General features: G+C 39.6%; 1 protein-coding gene across 15 annotated transcripts in view; it reads right to left on the reverse strand.

Moving 5' to 3' along the window:
• The window catches only part of kcnt1b (potassium sodium-activated channel subfamily T member 1b), a 78062-nt gene extending 60762 nt beyond the window's left edge, over positions 1 to 17300 (reverse strand). For 2 of the 15 annotated variants that reach the window (XR_013912492.1, XM_080308890.1), the window contains exons 1-3: positions 16976 to 17300; positions 13400 to 13448; positions 11585 to 11752 (exon numbers count right to left, since the gene is read on the reverse strand). Coding sequence is in view for 14 of the 15 variants with exons in the window: in XM_080308890.1 (XP_080165016.1) it covers positions 11585 to 11752; positions 13400 to 13448; positions 16976 to 17045 (287 nt within the window). In the remaining variant the exon portion in view is untranslated. Of the gene's footprint in view, positions 1 to 11584; positions 11753 to 13399; positions 13449 to 14746; positions 14870 to 15580; positions 16906 to 16975 lie in introns of those variants that run through there. The other 13 variants (XM_080308880.1, XM_026188983.2, XM_080308884.1 and 10 more) reach the window with 12 other exon arrangements.
• Between the last annotated feature and the right edge of the window lie 1415 nt (positions 17301 to 18715).

Here is an 18715-nt window from a genome sequence, read left to right on the forward strand (position 1 = left end):
GTAAAACACTTCTTAAACAACCACAGCTGATACAAAGCGATGTATACAAAAACTAACTTCATTGGTAGTCACCTCAAAAGTGGCCTTTAGACTAAAACAGGACAGGTAAAAACAGGTAAGTAGCCTTGCAAATATATTTAAACTCTGTCCAGTATGGATGTTGTCATCAAAAACCCAAGTCTGATTGCCAGATTTTTCACATTTTATTTATAATTCAAATTTATGTCATCTAATAAAAACTGTCTTGCTCACTGAAAAGATTCTTTAGGCATTAATCTAGAATAGTTACTCAAAATCAGTTACATTCCTCATCTTCTGTTCATGATTACAAGCTCACAGACCTATTGTTGGTTATGTGTTTACAGTGTGGTTTATTCCTAATTTAGCCAAAGCAGCCATACATGCTGAACTCCCATTGGTAATGCATTTACAAAACACATTACACACTCCATTTGTGATGCAGATGCTGATCTCAGTTCAACCTGCAGGAAACATTTTAAATTATCTGCTTAAAGTACCCTGGGGATTAGAGAGGCTGGCTTGTGGATGACTGAACGGTTACGTCTTCAGTTTTAGTGGGATCTACACAACTACCTTAACAATCCCATCTGTAACTATAGCATACAGTCAGTTTGGATTTAAGTACAAATGAAACCAACCTTTTACAACAGCCCTTTTTCCGAAGGTAGGATTGATCGCTGGATTAGTTTATGTTCTTTTTCATATTGCACTGTTCTAAAAACATGCTGATTAAACTCTATTTTGAAGGCTGCAGTTTACGGTAGTCTTATACTTTATTGCATTTTACCAAGCTTTAGTGGGAAACAGGGTCAATAAAATTCGAGGAACACTTGTTGATATTACCCAGTACCTTTTAACAGGCTCATGTTCTCTAAAAATCAATGTGTGCATACTCGTAAAATCATAGACAATAATGCTGTCTCCGTGTACTAAAGTCATTTATCTCTGTATAAATATTTGTCAAGCAGCGCGGTGCTGCATTTCAAACTGTAAACTGATAAATGAATCATGTTGTATCATGTGACACATACTCTCGCCAAGACTGTGTTTGTGATCCAAAGTGCTGGAAAGGTAATAGCTGACCATAAGGAAACAGTCCGAAGCATAAAATGACAGTTAATGGAAAGAGAAAAGCAACAATGTATGTGGCATAAAACCAGACAGTGGATTGTAAATGAGTTCACGAGTAGCAGGAAGAAATGTACAGATTTGAGCACAGAGACACTTAGTGGTGAAATAGAGGATTGCAGTGTAGCAGAGAGAGAGAGAGAGAGAGAGAGAGAGAGAGAGAGAGAGAGAGAGAGAGAGAGAGAGAGAGAGAGAGAGAGAGAGAGAGAGAGAGAGAGAGAGAGAGAGAGAGAGAGAGAGAGAGAGAGAGAGAGAGAGAGAGAGAGAGAGAGAGAGAGAGAGAGAGAGAGAGAGAGAGAGAGAGAGAGAGAGAGAGAGAGAGAGAGAGAGAGAGAGCGCTTTCATGTATTTTACAGTATATCTAACCACACAGATGGCAGTATAGTCCAGACCCAACTCAGGGTTAAAAACGAGATTTAATGAAGCACAAAAGAAGTCGAACGAGTGCCATTGTTCACACTGGATATTTGCATTAATTACATTAGTGGGTAGCACAATGCAGGGATATAACAAACATGTTAAGAGAGGAGTGAAGCCTGCTGGTTGGCTATAGCTGGCACAGCCTTCCACTTAGAAATGCTTGGCAGAAGAACTAAACACAATTATGCAAGATGAGTAACTTCCAGCTGCGAAGATGAAAGGAAAAAGACATTTCTTTTAAAAAAGAAACAGGGTTTTGGGGGCAGAGCTGATGTATGCAACATCATGCTGTGCCATAGTGCTACTGCTGTCACTGTTGAGCTGTATAGCTGGATGCACAACTGCAGCTAATTTATTTGTTTAGAAATGGACACTGATATAGTGGGATTTTTTTTTTTAAAAAGCAGTCACCTGACAGCAACATTTATTTGCACTTAATGTTTTGAAAGTGGTAAAAGCTTGTTAGACTGAACCAAAGCTGCTGGTGGGCCTAATAAGTCTCCCTTTAAATCTCCGTGATCACTGGGGTCGCCTCAGCATCGTGCTTCGTGCTGCAGATGAGAGTTGAGAGCTGTGATAATGCTTCCTCTGTCAAAACATATTAACGCAGTGAGCTAGCACTGCTGTGGGTGAGCTGTCTCCCTGTGCTCAGTATAGCCAAAGAGGAGGAAGAAGTCTAGCCAATTCCACTGGCAGGCTTACACACAAGAGTGTACACATGCATCTGAGCACTGCAAACGGGGATCCTACTGCTTGCTAACTGCAAACTTGCCAGAGGCTGTTTGGTGCGGAAAAGGTTCAACAACCATTTATCAGTCATAACCTTATGTTCTCTTCCAAAAATGAAGATGACTGTGGAACTTTACTTGAGTAGAATGAGTATGCCAGAGCGCTTGATTCATCCATAATAATAATAATTAGAAGAAACACGCCATCAACTCTTCAAAATGTCAGTTGAGCTGTTAAGTTATTTATGAACAGAGAAAACTCGCTAAAGTAATAAGAAACACTACTTCAGTTTGTGCAACATGTATTTACACCACAACCATCTCGGTAAACTCCTGAATATTTTCCCCCCGATATAAATACGTTTGAAACCTTTTCTGGCACTTTCGTTAAGCCACATTAATGGCAAACAAATCGACAGTTCCATGAATAAAACAGCTGCTCCCAGCATGACGCTGTACCAAAAATGAGTGGCACGGTTCTCTTCATTTGCCTTACATGAAAGCATCCACTATATACTCCAGTTAATTTACCTAGATACTCGTTTACTAAATGAACAGCTGAATCATGTAATAATTCAAAAACATACCTGCAATTTTCATTTCACTTACAATAAAATTACTGTTCAGTCTATATAGTACTGATCACTCAGTGTAAACAACCTGAAGGAACATACAAGCATAAAGAACTTTAATGATGCATTTAAATTAACACACAGTTTAGTTAATAGTTTGCACAGTTTGAAAAAGAAAATCTGTTAAAACAAGAAAGTGCACCACTTTATCTTATTTAGCCTTTAAGACCATCACACATCAATTGCAGATTTCAGAAGCTTATACCACAGAACTTCTATGTCAACAGTTTACTAACACAGCACATGTCTGCTCATGAGCAAGCAATGCTGCTACATTAACACTCATGTACAAGACAGGAAAGTGAATCCAGGACAGACTGAATATAAAGGAACAGAGAAAATTGCTATAATGCTATGATGTGAGGTGCTGTAGACAGGAGATGAAAAAGTCATCAGGTGATTGGCAGGCAGATGAATTACTTGAAAGGGCTGCCACTGGGCTCTTTCCTAAAATACTGCTGCACATTCATGATCAGTGAACCATAGCAGCTTTATTGATTATAAAACATTTACCTGATTGCCTTTAGGCAGGAGAACCAGATAATCACAGCAGCACACATGAAATCACCCTACAACACAGCTATACAACAGCAACTTAAGATAGATTTATAAGTGATAATTAGTGTTAAAGCTTATTATACTCAAGGGAAAAAGCAGTTGTTGTAACATTTAAGAAAAACATGGGAACGCTTTCAAATTCAAAGCCAGTTTTAGTATTTAGGTTTTGCAGTTTTGCTAGACCCTTTGAACTAGTGGGTAGAAATGTGGTTGGCCATTGCTAAATAATCCACTATGTGGAGCTGTACTTGCATCCTCAATACCGGAGCTCCCTGGTCTATGTTTACAAGCTCAACCAAGTACTTCCATCATTGCTTTTGCTTATTAAAGTCTGACAAGCCAAGTCCACTGATGCTAATTAAGTTGGCAAGACAAAGCACGAGAGCTAAATGGCAAATGCACCAGAGATTTCAAGGCTCAAAGATGCAGTGGCCCAGAAGAGAAACAAATTCTGAGGGGGTAAATGAAATCTTAATTCTTCTCAAGCACCACCTTCAATAATTCTCCCTTTGCAGTCTTTCTCTAATTGCACGTCCCACTTGAGCTATCCCTCTGAGACTATGCACTCAGACACTGTGATGTTCCAAATGATTTCATATAAAGACTAATAAAACCTTTTATGAGAGCTGCATGCTCATTCCTTTCTGCTTAAGCAGGTCGTGTCATTTTCACTAATACCTCCACTGCGCTGATGGGAAATAAATCTGGCTAGAAATCGTCGAAACAGAGCTCCCTACAAATTGGGCTTTTTAGCAATGCAACGCTTCGACAGACTCATTTCCACCATTTCCGCTCACTGGCTGAACAAATCCTTAGAGAAACTTGTCTCAAAATAGACAGAAATTGGACAACATGCTTGGGTTCTGCACTTCATTGTGACAATAACAACAACTCTTAAACTCACAGCATGTCAAGAAAAACACAGCCACTCCGCAGCTAATGAGAACAAGTCTGCCGTCCTTAAGTGTCGCCTACCCACTCTGCGCTGATTGCAATGACTAATGCCACCTATGGTCTTAATTTCAAGCTCTGTTTGCTAAGCGGAAATGCACATGTCACCAGTAACAACACACACACACACATTTTGAAGCACATCAGACTTTTAAGTGAGATGACGTCTGGAAGTCATCAGGTCGAAATTGGCGATGCAAAATGTCTCATGGTATTCAAGTTGCCGTTTCTCCTTTATCATTACATACTAATAATTTGGACAGCATGGAAACTAGGGACACAAACAGGCGATAGCTTAATTACAATGCTTGCCACAGCAAATGAAACGACAGCTGTCATTTGTTGCTATCAACAAAAATTTGGAAAATGCTGCTATATGTAACTGCTTATTAGCTACATATAATCATATAATCAAATGAAAAACTAGTGGAGGAAATGAGACTTCATATACAGTGTTTTGACATACATACAGCAGTTTGAGTCAGGTCACTGTAGTCATAAACACTTTGTGGTGGCAGAAACCAGTGAGTACCCCTGGAAATGTTCAAGAAGGAAACTGTTATAGAACACTATTACTGAAATGCTGAGATTTAAGACAGAAAACCAATAAACAGACCAGACTAAAGGAATTGTAAACACACTTGAGACAAAGTAGGTGATGTATACATGATTCAACTACAGAGTTACATGTCAGTAGAGTTAAGGAATATATTTAGTGAATAAATGAGTCACATGGTGATATTCTGTGACATTACATTTAATGTATACTAATTTATACTAATTTTATTTATACTATTATACTATGAAGTAACTTATTTTTTATCACTGTGGTTACAACGTGATGACCGAATATCCAAGGATCCTAAAAAGTCCAGACTTTGTTCCCTCATTCTTCAATTATTCAAGCTACAGTCAGTGTATAGAGGCTCCTGCAGTGAATAATTAGACTTGTTTATCATCGCCCACATATTGTACAGCTGCATTTTATGTCCTTGCCTGTAGCTATAGGTACTACATAAGTTTTTTATGCAAAGACCAATCAACAAATCTTGGTATATGTCCTGGAGAGGAATGCAAAGTACAAAAATGTATTTTGTTTAATATACACATGTAAACAAATAAAAGCTCTTAGGGTCCTGTTGATCTTGTATACTAGGCTTTCCAGGATCCATGTTTGAGGCATTGAGTCATAGGCTTTCTTGTATTTAATCAGGCAGTGCACAGGTTGGTGAGCTTGATCTTGCAGTCTTGGGCAACAGCTCTGTCTACAAATAGCTGGTGTTTTCCCGCTCTGGTACACTGCTAATTCCTTTTTGTGCCCAGCTAATGTATTGAGCCATGTGCCTGTTCTTCTTAGCCGCTATGATGCCTGACAGGAACTTCCATGTGATAGTAAGGCAGGTTATAGCGGCCGGTAGTTGAATGGGTCCCTTCTGGGAGTCTACTAGACACTAAGCATTGCTGTCCTTCTTCCATATCCGCAACCATTATTGCTCCTTGTCCAGCATTGGCGGGGCTGTTCTCATATTATTCCCCTTCCACTGAGAGTACACTTCTCTTACCTCTCTAGTAAACCTCTTCAACCAGCTGATGAAAGCTGTGAGTCTTTGTCTGGCAGTCTTCAGGTAACGGGCAGCTTGGTGTTTCTTTATCGCACTTTTCTGCAGCTCCGATAGTTGGCTAACATCCCCCCGTGCTATCTTGATCTTGGCCTCTAGTCTCTTTCTCCATGGACGGCACTGTTCATCTTATCTACTGGCTGTTCATCTTATAGCCAAGCATCTCAGAAATCACAGGCGCTGTGGTGTAGATCAGCTGGTTGGTTTCATTGATGGTCACAGTAAGGATTGTCTGCAATGCTGCATTCACATCTTCTAGTAGACCTACAGATGGTACTTCACTTAGGGTTTGCTTGTAAAAGTTGTGACTAGCTGTGTGTTTTTCAGGGTATAGCTAGATCAAGTCAAATATAACCATATATCACTTTCTGTTTGGCTTCTTTAAAAAATAAGTCATAATTATTTGCAAATATTAAGCATAAAGCATTAGCTGTTTTATTTAAAAGAAAAAGTCAACATCAGTAACTTTGCATCAAATGTAAATGTACAACAAAAACTTCTCTGTGTGTGCTTGTTACATAAGATAATAAGTGACAAATGTATAAAGACATCAGTATAAGGACAAGTTTTTCCATTTCTGCCCCCTATATATGATGAAATGAATTTGCTGCATGCATTTAAATGGCATTCAAGTTGTTCACTAACAAAAGGCATCATTGTGTGCACGTTGCACCTGGTATTATCTGATTATATCTAGCTGGACCAATCCATCCTCATCTTTACAGTTTGACTCATCACTTTCCCTCTGGTCCTTTGTCTTTCTTCTTTCCTCCATCCCATTTACTCGTTCCAACACGTTCCCTTCCTTTGAGTTTTTGTGCTCCTTCTGCTCATCATATTCCCCTTTCGTTTTGTTCTGTATCTTATCCTCCTCCTAAACTCGGTCCGATTGAAATCATTCAGGCATCAAATCCCAATAGCCACTTCTGCCACAGAATCAGTGCAAACAAACAGCTGCTGCCAGTATCAGTGCACAATTATTGTCTCAGGATGTGTAATTCTGCATGGAGTTTGGTTTTGCAGTATTTATATGGTCAAAACAAAACCATGTTGAGTCAAAGTGTGTCCAACTCCACTTCACAAAACATGACATTTTTGATTGACCAGAAACATACAGCCTGGTGTCTTGGAAAAATCTAACAACTGAGGTTTATGAAATAATTCAGAATTATAAATGGCAATATGAATGAATGAGTCTAATCTGAGACCAGCTGTTCCTTGACAGCAGATCACAAGTCAGTATTAGATCACCACTGCAAGTGGCTCTATTTGACTCACAAGGATGTGTCGAGTTGATAAGGTGACCGATTAACACTCACCCTGTCAGCTTCACACCCAGGGGACCCTGCCTTGATAAGAGGCCAGAAGAAAAAAAACACAAAAACACAAAAAAGACCACAGAGATAAGACAGATTCAACTAATTTTCTTCTGCTCTGTTTTTAACTCTATTGGCATTTGTACATGAATTTGGTGGGCTGTTTCCATTTCTGACTTTGATTGAGGTTAGCTGGCTGACAGACTGAGGAATAAACCCACATACACACACTCAGATATATAATCAGACATTGACAGGTCCATACACCAGCGTGCCCACACTCAGGGCACATACACGAACACCTGTTTAGTGCATGCACACACACACACATACACACACACACAAATTGCTCGACTTCAGTGTGAATGCTGCTCTTCAGCGCCCACACAACCAAGTCGTCATTATGGCCCTCTGAAACCCAACCCTGGAGATAATGACAGCCCAGGAGGGAGATTACCCCCCTCCTCCCCACACAGGCATCTACACTGTACGCCCACATCCACACTACAGACACAGAGATGAGTGGAAATAAAGGGAAACACTTACATAGACAGCACAGAAGGGCTTAATACTGTTGCACCGTCGCACATTGAACAATTTGCATTTGCGTACAAACAGAAAAACAGCAAAGAATACATTCACAGTGACACTCGGGCACTTCTCCACAATAAATGAGTTCACATCCAGGCACAAAAAAAGTACGGTTTTAGTATCTGGCTTTTGTCTCCCCCCAGTCCTTTGCAAATCTAAAACACGACTACAACAAAGCAGGTTCCAGTAAACATGAGCAAGTTGAGCAATCTCATCTAAATTATGCCAATAAAAGTGAGTAGCAATAACTCTACATGCATGAGAGAACACCGTCTAACCAAAAAGCCATTTTTGTGGATTAAAACTTAGAATGGTTTGCAAGATAGTAATCACTGTAGAAGATAACACAAAAACGAAACAGATTACTAATATGTTTTGTTTTTGGCGATAAGGCCATAAGCAGTGAATGGCCTTATCGCCATTATTTTATTAATATTTCATTCACTTTGCAACAAACTGCCCCCTCCCCTTTTATGTGCTTCTGATAACCCGGTGCCTTGGTGGACTCCCTTAATGATGTATCTTTATTTGGTGCATTATCTCTGCAACCCACTGCCTTTAACTCTAAAAGCACATCATGACAAATGAAAGAAAAACAGATACAGAAGGTCATCAGGGCAGCAAGGTGCTGATTCCTCCCTCTGGGAGGTAATTTGTTTTCAGGCTTCAGACTTCACAAAGGTTCAGCACAGGAAATAGTCAACATCTCAACCCATGAGCATGCAGAAGATCATCAAGCTAGAAAAAGCATGTCCCCAAGGCAAAGTGACATCATCTGTTTGAATTTCCACTCCAGAGATCAGAAAATAGGGATTACTCTGCACTGGCATAAGACAGTATCAATAGCAGTGTACTTTTTGGTGCTTTTCCTATTGATTTCCTGTGTATATGTACATGTGTATCTATGTATTTTACAGCTGTTGTTTGGATTTGGTTATCCTCTGTTTTTCTTGGCAGGATTTGTGAATTACGTGGCTCTGTGGAAACACCAAGAATGTGCATGCATATGTACACACACACTAAGGCATACATGTGCTGGTAGCTAAGCAACAAGCTCTAATTACCTTCTGCAATTCAATAATGTTCAGCAAAACATTCATTTGCAGGGGAACAGTCTTAAGATACATGACACAGAACCCATACGGGACAAAAGATAAGAGATATGTTACCTAATGACTATATTGCCATGTATATTTTCCATGCATTTCCACTGTTAAACATACAGCGAGATATATTATTCACAAGTTGTGCATTATCTCACTTTCACTCAAACGACTTGTTTGTCAACATTAAATGGCTAATGCAGTAAAAGGGAAACCTTTGCGCACTCTGGGAAAGCACACAGGAACAATAAACATGTGTGCGTGTAGTGGGGGGTGGGTTGTGGGGGTGGGGTGGGGATTGTGTATTTTTCTGCTGCTCTAAATGTTATCTGTAGACACATGCCTTGCATTTCTCTCTAAAAACATAGTGATGGCGTTTAACTGATAGGATCCCCAGTGACACTAGGCAGATGAACAAAGAAATAAAATGATAGGTAGTGGTATACCAAAGCATTTGCAAGTTATCTATTCCAATTCATTAATTAAGACTTGGTCTGGCTCATTGTGAGCAAACATCAGTTATTGAAATCGTATAAACCTCAGAAATCAAACAGTACTGACAAAAAAAAACAGAAAAAAACAAAAAACACATTGTAACTTTACTTCATTTAAATAGCAGCACAGACTCTCTAGTGACAAACTGTCCAAGTCTTTGGACCTTAGGGCAAGATAAACATCTATCTTTTTACTTTGAACATTACTCAAAATGAAGTGTTAATCATAATCAGTATCTGCGCAGCAACTGCCCCTCTACATTGATAGGGAGAGCTTTGTTTTCTGTCAACAGTTGTTATGCTGTGATTACACTAAGCAAAGCAAAGTTTCTTTGTGGCCAGATTTCAGACAGAGTTTATGCAGCAAAGCAAATTGATATACAAATCAAGGGAAATCAGCATCTTGCAGGAATTACAATATTTTAACTTTGGAAGAAAATTTGCTTCTCAGTATGTCCCTTAGAGCTGGGATTATCCTGATGCTGACAATGAGAAATTGAGAACTAATTTATTGACTGTGTTTGTGGGCAGCTGGAGCTGTCTGATTCAACTGCACTTCTAGACAAAGATAGGGAGAAAAGGAGTGGGCTTGGAGAGAAGTGAGTGAAATTATAGGACTTAATGGTAAGTTCTGAAAAAATGTTTCTGATTTAAGCTATCAGTTGTACTCCTCCTCCTCTGCCTTTTGTTGGATGTTAGGGGTGCACATTTTTATTATGTGAATACACCATGAGAGGTCGTGTTCACCCACGTAAACACTGTCCATAATTGCCGGCTAGATGTGATTGCCACCTTCAGCTCCATCTGATTTGTCCAGGCAACTGCAGTATGAACTGGCAGAATGTCAGACACCTCAAGATACCACTAGGGTCATGCCATTTAGTGTGTTTTCAGATACAGCATCTGCTGTAGCCTAGCAAAAAAAGCTTCTTAAGTCCCCTGTCATTCCTGTTTCTTTAAGCAATTTTCACTCATTGTCTGAGAGTGTTTGGACACCTTGTGAGATAACATTGTAGGCAAAGCGTCTGGTTTTAGTCTTTGCTTATAACCACCAGTATTCATAAGTCTTTTTCTCGAACTCAAATGGATCAAATGCAACAGAACAAAATACTGAGAACACAACCACACGTCTTTTGGAAGCTTCAATGGTTCTGCTCCTTTTTCCTGTTGTTTTTAACAGGAAAGCTGTGAAAACTAGAAAACTAATATCACTTCCCTTCTCAACTAGGAAATATAACAAAGCAGTGTGTGTGTGTGTGTGTGTGTGGGGGGGGGGGTGTCGTCTCCATACTTCTCCATAGTGTAGAACGGGGAACTGGATTCACCTACAGCAGGAACTTCAACATCACTGAGCCGCAGTGCATTGAGGATAAAACGTTATGGAAGCCTTCATATAAAGTCTCACAAGTTGAAATAGTGAAAGTTCATTTTAACACACAAATCTCTGACAAATCAAAAGTAAGTCCACCATACAAAGCTTTGGCTGCCAGTTTCCTCTTTGCAAGCCAGTATACAATGGACTGCTGATCCTTTAGTGAGATGCCTTCATTTCAGCACCATGGAGAGCTCCACAGCACTCAGCCATGCCTGAGGCTAATTTTTCCCCTCTTGGGTAGCAAACAGCATCTGTTGGTCTGCCTCTCCAACCGCAGCGATAACTGTACTCCCAAACACTACAGCACTCTGGTGACTGTAGCGCCAGTCAAGGGTAAATAAAAAAATAAATATATATATACTTAATCCAGCTATACCCTGAAAAACACAAATCTTGTTACAGCTGTTACAAGTAGAATTTTCAGCTAATTCTATTTTATGTGATTTTCTTATTTCAGTAGAATTCTGGCCAAAGTAGTATCAGTTTGCTCAATTTATTGTCATTTACTCTAGGAGAGACTTCTTCTTAATAAAGACTGCAAGATTTCAGGTTCTCTGTTGTTGTTATTGTACAAAAAAGATCCACAATATTCCTGGGCAGTCTCTCACATGTCACACACACAAACTTAAAGAGAGCTTTTCGTGCTACCTGTCATCATTCTGAAATGTCTGGTCCCCCAGCAGCAAGTCCCTGAATCGGTAACGAGGTGGGAGCGGAGGCACCCCTGAATCCACATCGGCCATCTTGAGAGCTGAGATGTCCAGAATAACACCAGAGTTGCTGCTGTTGTTTTTCTGCACGGTCTCAGTGGATGGCCTGCATGACGAGAAAGACAGCAGAATCTGCTCAGCAACCTGTCTGCTAGTACAACGGTGACATTTTAAAACAACGTATTCAGCTGAGAACAGACACAACAAAAGTGTACGTGACGCTGTTAATTTAGAGGCTGGCTCTAATTGAAAAAGCATATTACAAAGTTTTAAAACATATGTGAGGAAAGTTATGGTTGTATAATGCACTTGTCTGCAATCACAAAGGTGGTTGCTCGGGGGAACAATGACAAACATTTTACTGTAATGCTCACATGCCAATTTATTCACATGGGACAAAAAGGAAACCACAGCAAACAGAAAAGGCCCATTATCCATTCCATGAAATCCCAAGTAAACACGACATGCATTTATGAGGATGACACACTGAGCACACTGATAATGACAATGAAGATTCTTGACCAGCTATTAAGCTCTTGTGCTGCTAACACAGCTGAGAAAACAGCTTAAGCAGAAATGGTTTGCAATGGGCACACAGACCCTATTTTAAGCCTAAATCCTGACATGGATAATAATCTAAACCATGTGACTTGATGCAACTGACTTATTTCACAAACATCTTGTATTATGTATTATTGTATTAAAGGAAACATACAAACATGCATACATGCATTATTCAAAAAGAAAGGGAACGACATATGAATATGCAACCTATTTACATTTTACAATATACATTATTGCTGCAGCTGCGGCCTTATTGGTCCATCCCCAATAAACATTTCCCTGGTCACATAAAACGACGGGCAAATTAAAAACTACTGCAACCAGAATGTCAACAGTTAAAATCCAGACATTAGAAATGAAGCCAGAAGGATGATGGTTTGTTGCAACAATTGCTGAGAAGTGTATATTACACTTAGTGTAATACTACATGACGCCATTACCTTGATTAATACTACTTCACATCAGCTCTCTCTCACCAGCTCCACATGCAATATGTTTCAAGGAAAAGGAGGAACTAGAAGTAACTAATGCAGCTTTAAATGTCAGCACTATGCAGTAGCCTAATGACTCACACTGAGATTAAATGAGATTGGTGCAAATAAATAAGCTGAAGTAAAATGTTTTTCATTTTTCATTTCTCTTGCACCTATTGTCATTTATTATTTTACTTTTTAAAACAAAACTTTAATTTATGGCAACTAACAGGTGGATGCAAGCTGTAGTCAGCACTTCTCTCCAAGGCTTCTGCTCTGCTAATTCAAGTCATGGACTAGAGCTCAAGGTTATTGTGGTTGTGGTGGTGCTTTATGTAATAAATTGTCTAGTTTTCTGTTTGGCTGACTGTATTTAAATCCCATCAAATTTATGAATGTAGCCTGCAAATGAAGCAAGTCTCCATGAGCTGGTAACTCAACACTTAAAGCTTTTGCCCAAACACTTTCATTTCAAGCTCCAAAATGACTCAAGGAATGCAAAGAGCAACTTGAAAATTCAGATTACATTTTGATAAGGCAATCTATGGAGCAGTAGTAGTGGAGGCACACTACAGGTAAAGACCATTTTCAAAGAACAATGTGCATTTACACAAAATTAAGCAGCTGTTTTTTTTTCAAATATTGTGGCTAATTATTGCATGCGTTTCCACCTTGTCACACAGTAACACATGTAGGGAAGTTCTTCAGGAAGTTACCTGTCACCGAGGGAACTCGATGATCGGCGTGGAGGGTTCATCACTGGCTCTTACAGGGGGACATCAATGATGAATGAGAGCGAGAGCGAGAGAGAGAGAAAAGGGAAAAGAGAGATTAAACAACACTTATAAAAACTCTCCTCTTAAGACCTTTTGAAAGAGGTCGATCACATCCACTGCCTGTTTCACAGCTTACACGCAAAGATCAGTGTGCACTCTCAAACTTTCTGGTTTTTACATAGAGCAGGATTACACCAACACATTTATGCAAGGGTACAGTTTGATATTACCGAGTTGTCCCTCTCCAACATCTCCACTCGATGGTGCTTAACTTTTTTATATTGCATCTTTTCATAAAGTGGAAAGCAGCAAGTGGGTTAATCAGCTACTATCTGCATGTGTTTATTAAAGGCACCCTAGTGTACATTTTAATCTTTGCAATAGTGAGGAGGGATTCCCTTGTCAAGATGCTGTTAGCACATTTTTTTCTGCCCATGAAGCAAAACAAACAGATGGAAGGTCATTTCAGAAACAGGACAAAGACCGTTCTTAAATACATACAGTGTAGGTACAATATACCAAAGCTTCATCTGTCTGGTTGAACAAGATGGGCATCCGTGTCTGCACTTCCATGACATTTTTTTACATTTCCAGCTAAAAGATAAACCTAGACTTTCTGTTGATGTGCCTTTGGTTTATTGCTAAACTGTCTACAGAGGGAAAATAAGTGGGTAATACAGAGCTAAGTGTGTGTCTGTGGTTTTCATACTACGGTGTGGGCAATCTTGAGTGGGCTAATAGCAACCAGAGACATGATCTCCCTTATTAACAGTGAAGGCACAGTCCCCCAGAAGGGCAGACAGAGAAAAGAGAGATAGGTTATGACCGCGAGTACGGTGGAGAGGAAAGAAAGCCAAAACCAGAAACAAAAGGAGGTGAATGCAGAAGAATAAAGAATATAGTACTCTCAATGTGTTCTTTACTTTAGGAGACATCAGAAGTTAAGAAGAACTACATGACAAGATAAAAGAGACAGAGAACTGTACATTCAGCTGTGCAAGTAAAATTAGCACGTCCCCATACAGTATAAAAGAAAAAAAAATACAGAGCCTGTGACCTCTGAGAACTCACTTAATGGAGGAGGCAAAGTGACCACAATAAAAGGGAAAAAGAGTCGCTTGCGGTAAGAGAGTGTCTCATTTTAATGGAGCGAATGTCGTGGATTCAGACCAAAGAGAGCAGATGGAGCGAGGAAAAGCATGTGCAGGGAAGGCATAAAACTCGTCTTTAAATAAATAACGGGAACCAGGGCGAGAAGAAGACTAAAAAGAATCAAATTCGACTTACAATGGCTGTAAAAATCTGCAATCGTCTTCTTCAGAATTATGTATTTCAAAAGGTCAGATGAGACTAACTGCCTTTCAGATTTCAATGCAGAGACCAATATCTAGACATAATGCTCAGCACAGTCTGCAAGCAAAAAAAAGGAAATCTGTGATTAAAACCATCATCTGTGAAACATATTTATCAAAATTCCACATTTGAAAAAAGTTTGTTAGTGACAACAAAACTTTTAATTAGTGGAAAAATGGGGGCGGGTTACTTATTAAGGTGTTGGATGATTGAGCCATCGGAATTGACTCTTCAAACGTTTTTAACCTCCACAGAGAGGCAGGACACCAAGATTTCCCCAGCTGATGATGCTATTCTAAAGCAAACTCACATTATTTTCTCACTCAATCAAGGCATTCAGTGGCCCCTATGAATGAAGGTAATGGAATCCTGGAAGAGCCCACTGAGCATCAATATAAAGCTGATAACTGTATTGATTTGCAGTGATGAACAATGGCAGAAAGATGCTCTCCACCACAGCGAATCAGCCCATCCTCACTGCAATTACCAAGGGTTCAGCTTTAATACAGATACAATTAATACAGACATACATAACGCAGAAATGCAGTCATGATATTTTCATGACAACCAAAACATCTGCATTTACGTCCACCACAGATGTTATGGCAACACAATATAAATAACAGAGAAAATAATAATAATCTTACTTCACGGTACAGCATCTGCCACCAAAGCTTTACAATAAACTTGATGATATTCGCTGAACTAATACGCGTTAAAACACATAGGTGCATCTGTACCCTGTGATTTCCTGTTAACTTCGTTTACCTGGCTGTGCTCCCGTTTCTGGCCGAGGTCCCAGCATCGTAAACTTAGGTTTGATTTAGATAATCTCCATTCGCTCTCCATACTGCACTGCGTGTGCGACACAGGATGCTTCCCAACAACGAGTACCCGCGAAAGCTATGTCATCACTGGAAAGTGACAATTGCAAGAGTTGTGGGGTGGAAGTTAGCTCCTGTGATCAGAGGTGGGAAGAAAAGGGATCCAACAGTGAGCTTTGGGGGTTTAGTTAAATCCCATCAACCCAAAGAAGGGTCTCCTGACGGCAAAGCGCGAAGCCTGACTTGCTAACTTCCTGCCATTATCATTATCACATGTACGCGATTATGGCACACCTGACATTAAACGTAAATATTCATGGGCGAAAAAAAACAAACAAAAAACAACCGACTGACTTCCTTGTCGCTTAGCAACAACTTTGTTTGCCACTGTTGCCGAACTACATTTCGTGGCGGAAGGAGGACGGACGTTAAGTTAACGATAAACTTGCGCTCGTCTTTTTAATTAGCTCGCAGTCCCCTGTAACCGTTGTCAGCTGCTGTTATATAACAACCCTTGCCCTCGGAATCACTCAAAGTACAGCTTCTCTTCGCTGTTGACTCCTGCCATGTAACGTCTGCTTACGCATATGAAGTAACACATCAAGTAAGCGCGCTGTCCACCGGGTTTCCACGCTGTCCGGACAACATCATCATCCTCATCCTTGCTTCCCAGGACACAGCGGGTGAGGGGCGCTGATTTCCTAACCTGAAGTCACCACCGGTGCCTCGCCACCTACCGGACAACCTTGGAATAATTCGTCGTCTGCCGAGGAAACTGAAGCGTTTAATGCTGACAGGAAATTTCTAATTTAAAAAGAGCTTTTAGTGAAATGAAAAAAAAAACACACCTAATAATAGATTCTGCAGTTCTGCGCTGTCACGGTTATTCCCACCCCAAATCATGACAGCGCAGAATTCTTTCAAAGTTATGTCAAGGCAAAAGACTGGCTCTTATTTATTTATTTTTAAGAAGTGGTATTTAATGGGTAGTGACAGATGTACCTATATATCCAAACACGTTTGTTTGGAGAAAAAAAGTGCATTAAAGTGCAACTATTCTTCTACTATTATATTTCCACTACCACACAATAAATTGCATGTGGGGGGAGCTTTACTCTTAGCTGCATACTGGTCAGGAAAAGACCAAAACATCACAACAGTCCCCAAAATTATTAAGTTATTTGTTGATCCTTATAATTATCAATATCCAGCAACATTTTATGGAGCATATACACAGCACGTGTAGAGTCTTGGCAAGTTACACTTGCAATATCTTCCTACAACACACAGGGAAAAATTACATACATAAATGTATATATGTATTTCTGTTAAACCATACCTGCAACAGCTGCTCTGTCCTCTGCTATTTGCCTCACAACTGTCCCCCTCACATTGAAGAAAATATTCATTCTGTGTGCACAGTGGCACGACTGGGGAGACACCGCTGGTTCCTGTGTGTCTGTGGAAAAGCCGCGCTACTCTGTGTGCGTTCCTTGTGCTGAGCCTCTCCACATTTCAGCCCATTATTCTCCAGGGGAAAGAGCTCTGAGCGTCATCGTTTTAAAGCCCACACAGCCTCTTATGCTTTCCCATGCCAGCAGTCAGATCTCACTCACTCACTCACTCACTCACTCACTAGTCTCGCTAAGGATCTTGATTCCCACAGATTTTCTTCTCCACTTGATTTGTCTGATTTTGTTGGTTTACACCGCAGCAGGCACTTACCCTTCCTATCAGTGGATGTTTACACAAGCTCAATGATTAAATATGGTGAAGCACTTTATTTACAGTCACTGCTGTGGGTCATTTACAGTCATTTCCCGCATACTTTGAATAGACTGAGCCACTTGCAAAAATTCAGTGATATGATTAACGTCTACATAAATTTCAAAGATGTCTCCAGCTTATTGAAATAACTCAGAAAGGAGCTGTGATTGGTTACTTTTAACACACTTCACATGAACCATGCCTCATTGTAAGACTAACAATATGCGCTTCTATGTTTTTACCTCCAAATCCGTGCCTTAGCTATGATTTATCCATGACTAACACCTGTTACTCCACATTAATATTTAATTAGCAAGCTCATGAGTTAAAATGAAATCATCTTAAATGGTGCTATCCCTTGAAACACTGATTCACTTTTTCATATTATGAGCATTTTTGTGATTGTCTCATTTTTACTTGATTGCTTTTTCTTTTTCAGAATTGTATAAAATCTACATTTTAAGTCTGTCAATCCAAAAGTTAACCTATTCTTGAAATCTGCTTTCTACAGTTTCATCTGTTTATAATTTCTAGACAACAGACATAAAAGATCAAAACTGGGTAGCATGTGATGTGCTTTAATTTTAGTTAGCTGTCACCATGTACTAATGCAGCTATGTCTCATTTTGTAGCGAACTCCTCCATTATTCATTTATTCTACTGCCTTTACTTGAACCATATTGCAATGTGTCCCTGAGCCTATCCATTAGGCTATTTTTCTCTAACACTTCTGTCCTGCTCATATAATATGAGTATTGTTGAGTCTCAGCACAGCGCAGCCACTCTCCCACCTGGATGCTTACTCTTCATGCTTCCAAAGTGTCTAAAAACAGATGGAAAGGGAAACATGCTCAGACAGTGAAGCACCCAGATTCAGCTTGCAGCCTGAAGGCATATATAATATATAGGAGCCATACATGAGCACAGTGCATGAATCACAAAGAGACTATATATTTGTCTCGCTTATAATATTTTCATCCTGCATACACTTTCTTTAACATTAATCGATGTAATGTTACATTGAATTTTAACTAATTTTGGAAGAGACATCTCTTTTTTGTGTCTTGATTTTTACCAAAGTAAGAGTCTGTATTTTTCCCTTTAACACCATTATCTGAACCTGCCACATCCAGTGTAATTACATTTACTAAACATAAATGATTCGAACAATCCAGTTAAACATAAAATTATTTTGATTAGTTAATCCTTCTCCCATATTACCAACAAAGTGTAAACAATAATCCTCCGGGAAAATATTAATATAATGTATTGTATCAATATATCTTATACAACATATTTAATGTTTTATGCT

This window comes from Astatotilapia calliptera, chromosome 12 (genome assembly GCF_964374335.1).
Source record: "Astatotilapia calliptera chromosome 12, fAstCal68.1, whole genome shotgun sequence".
NCBI lineage: Eukaryota > Metazoa > Chordata > Actinopteri > Cichliformes > Cichlidae > Astatotilapia > Astatotilapia calliptera.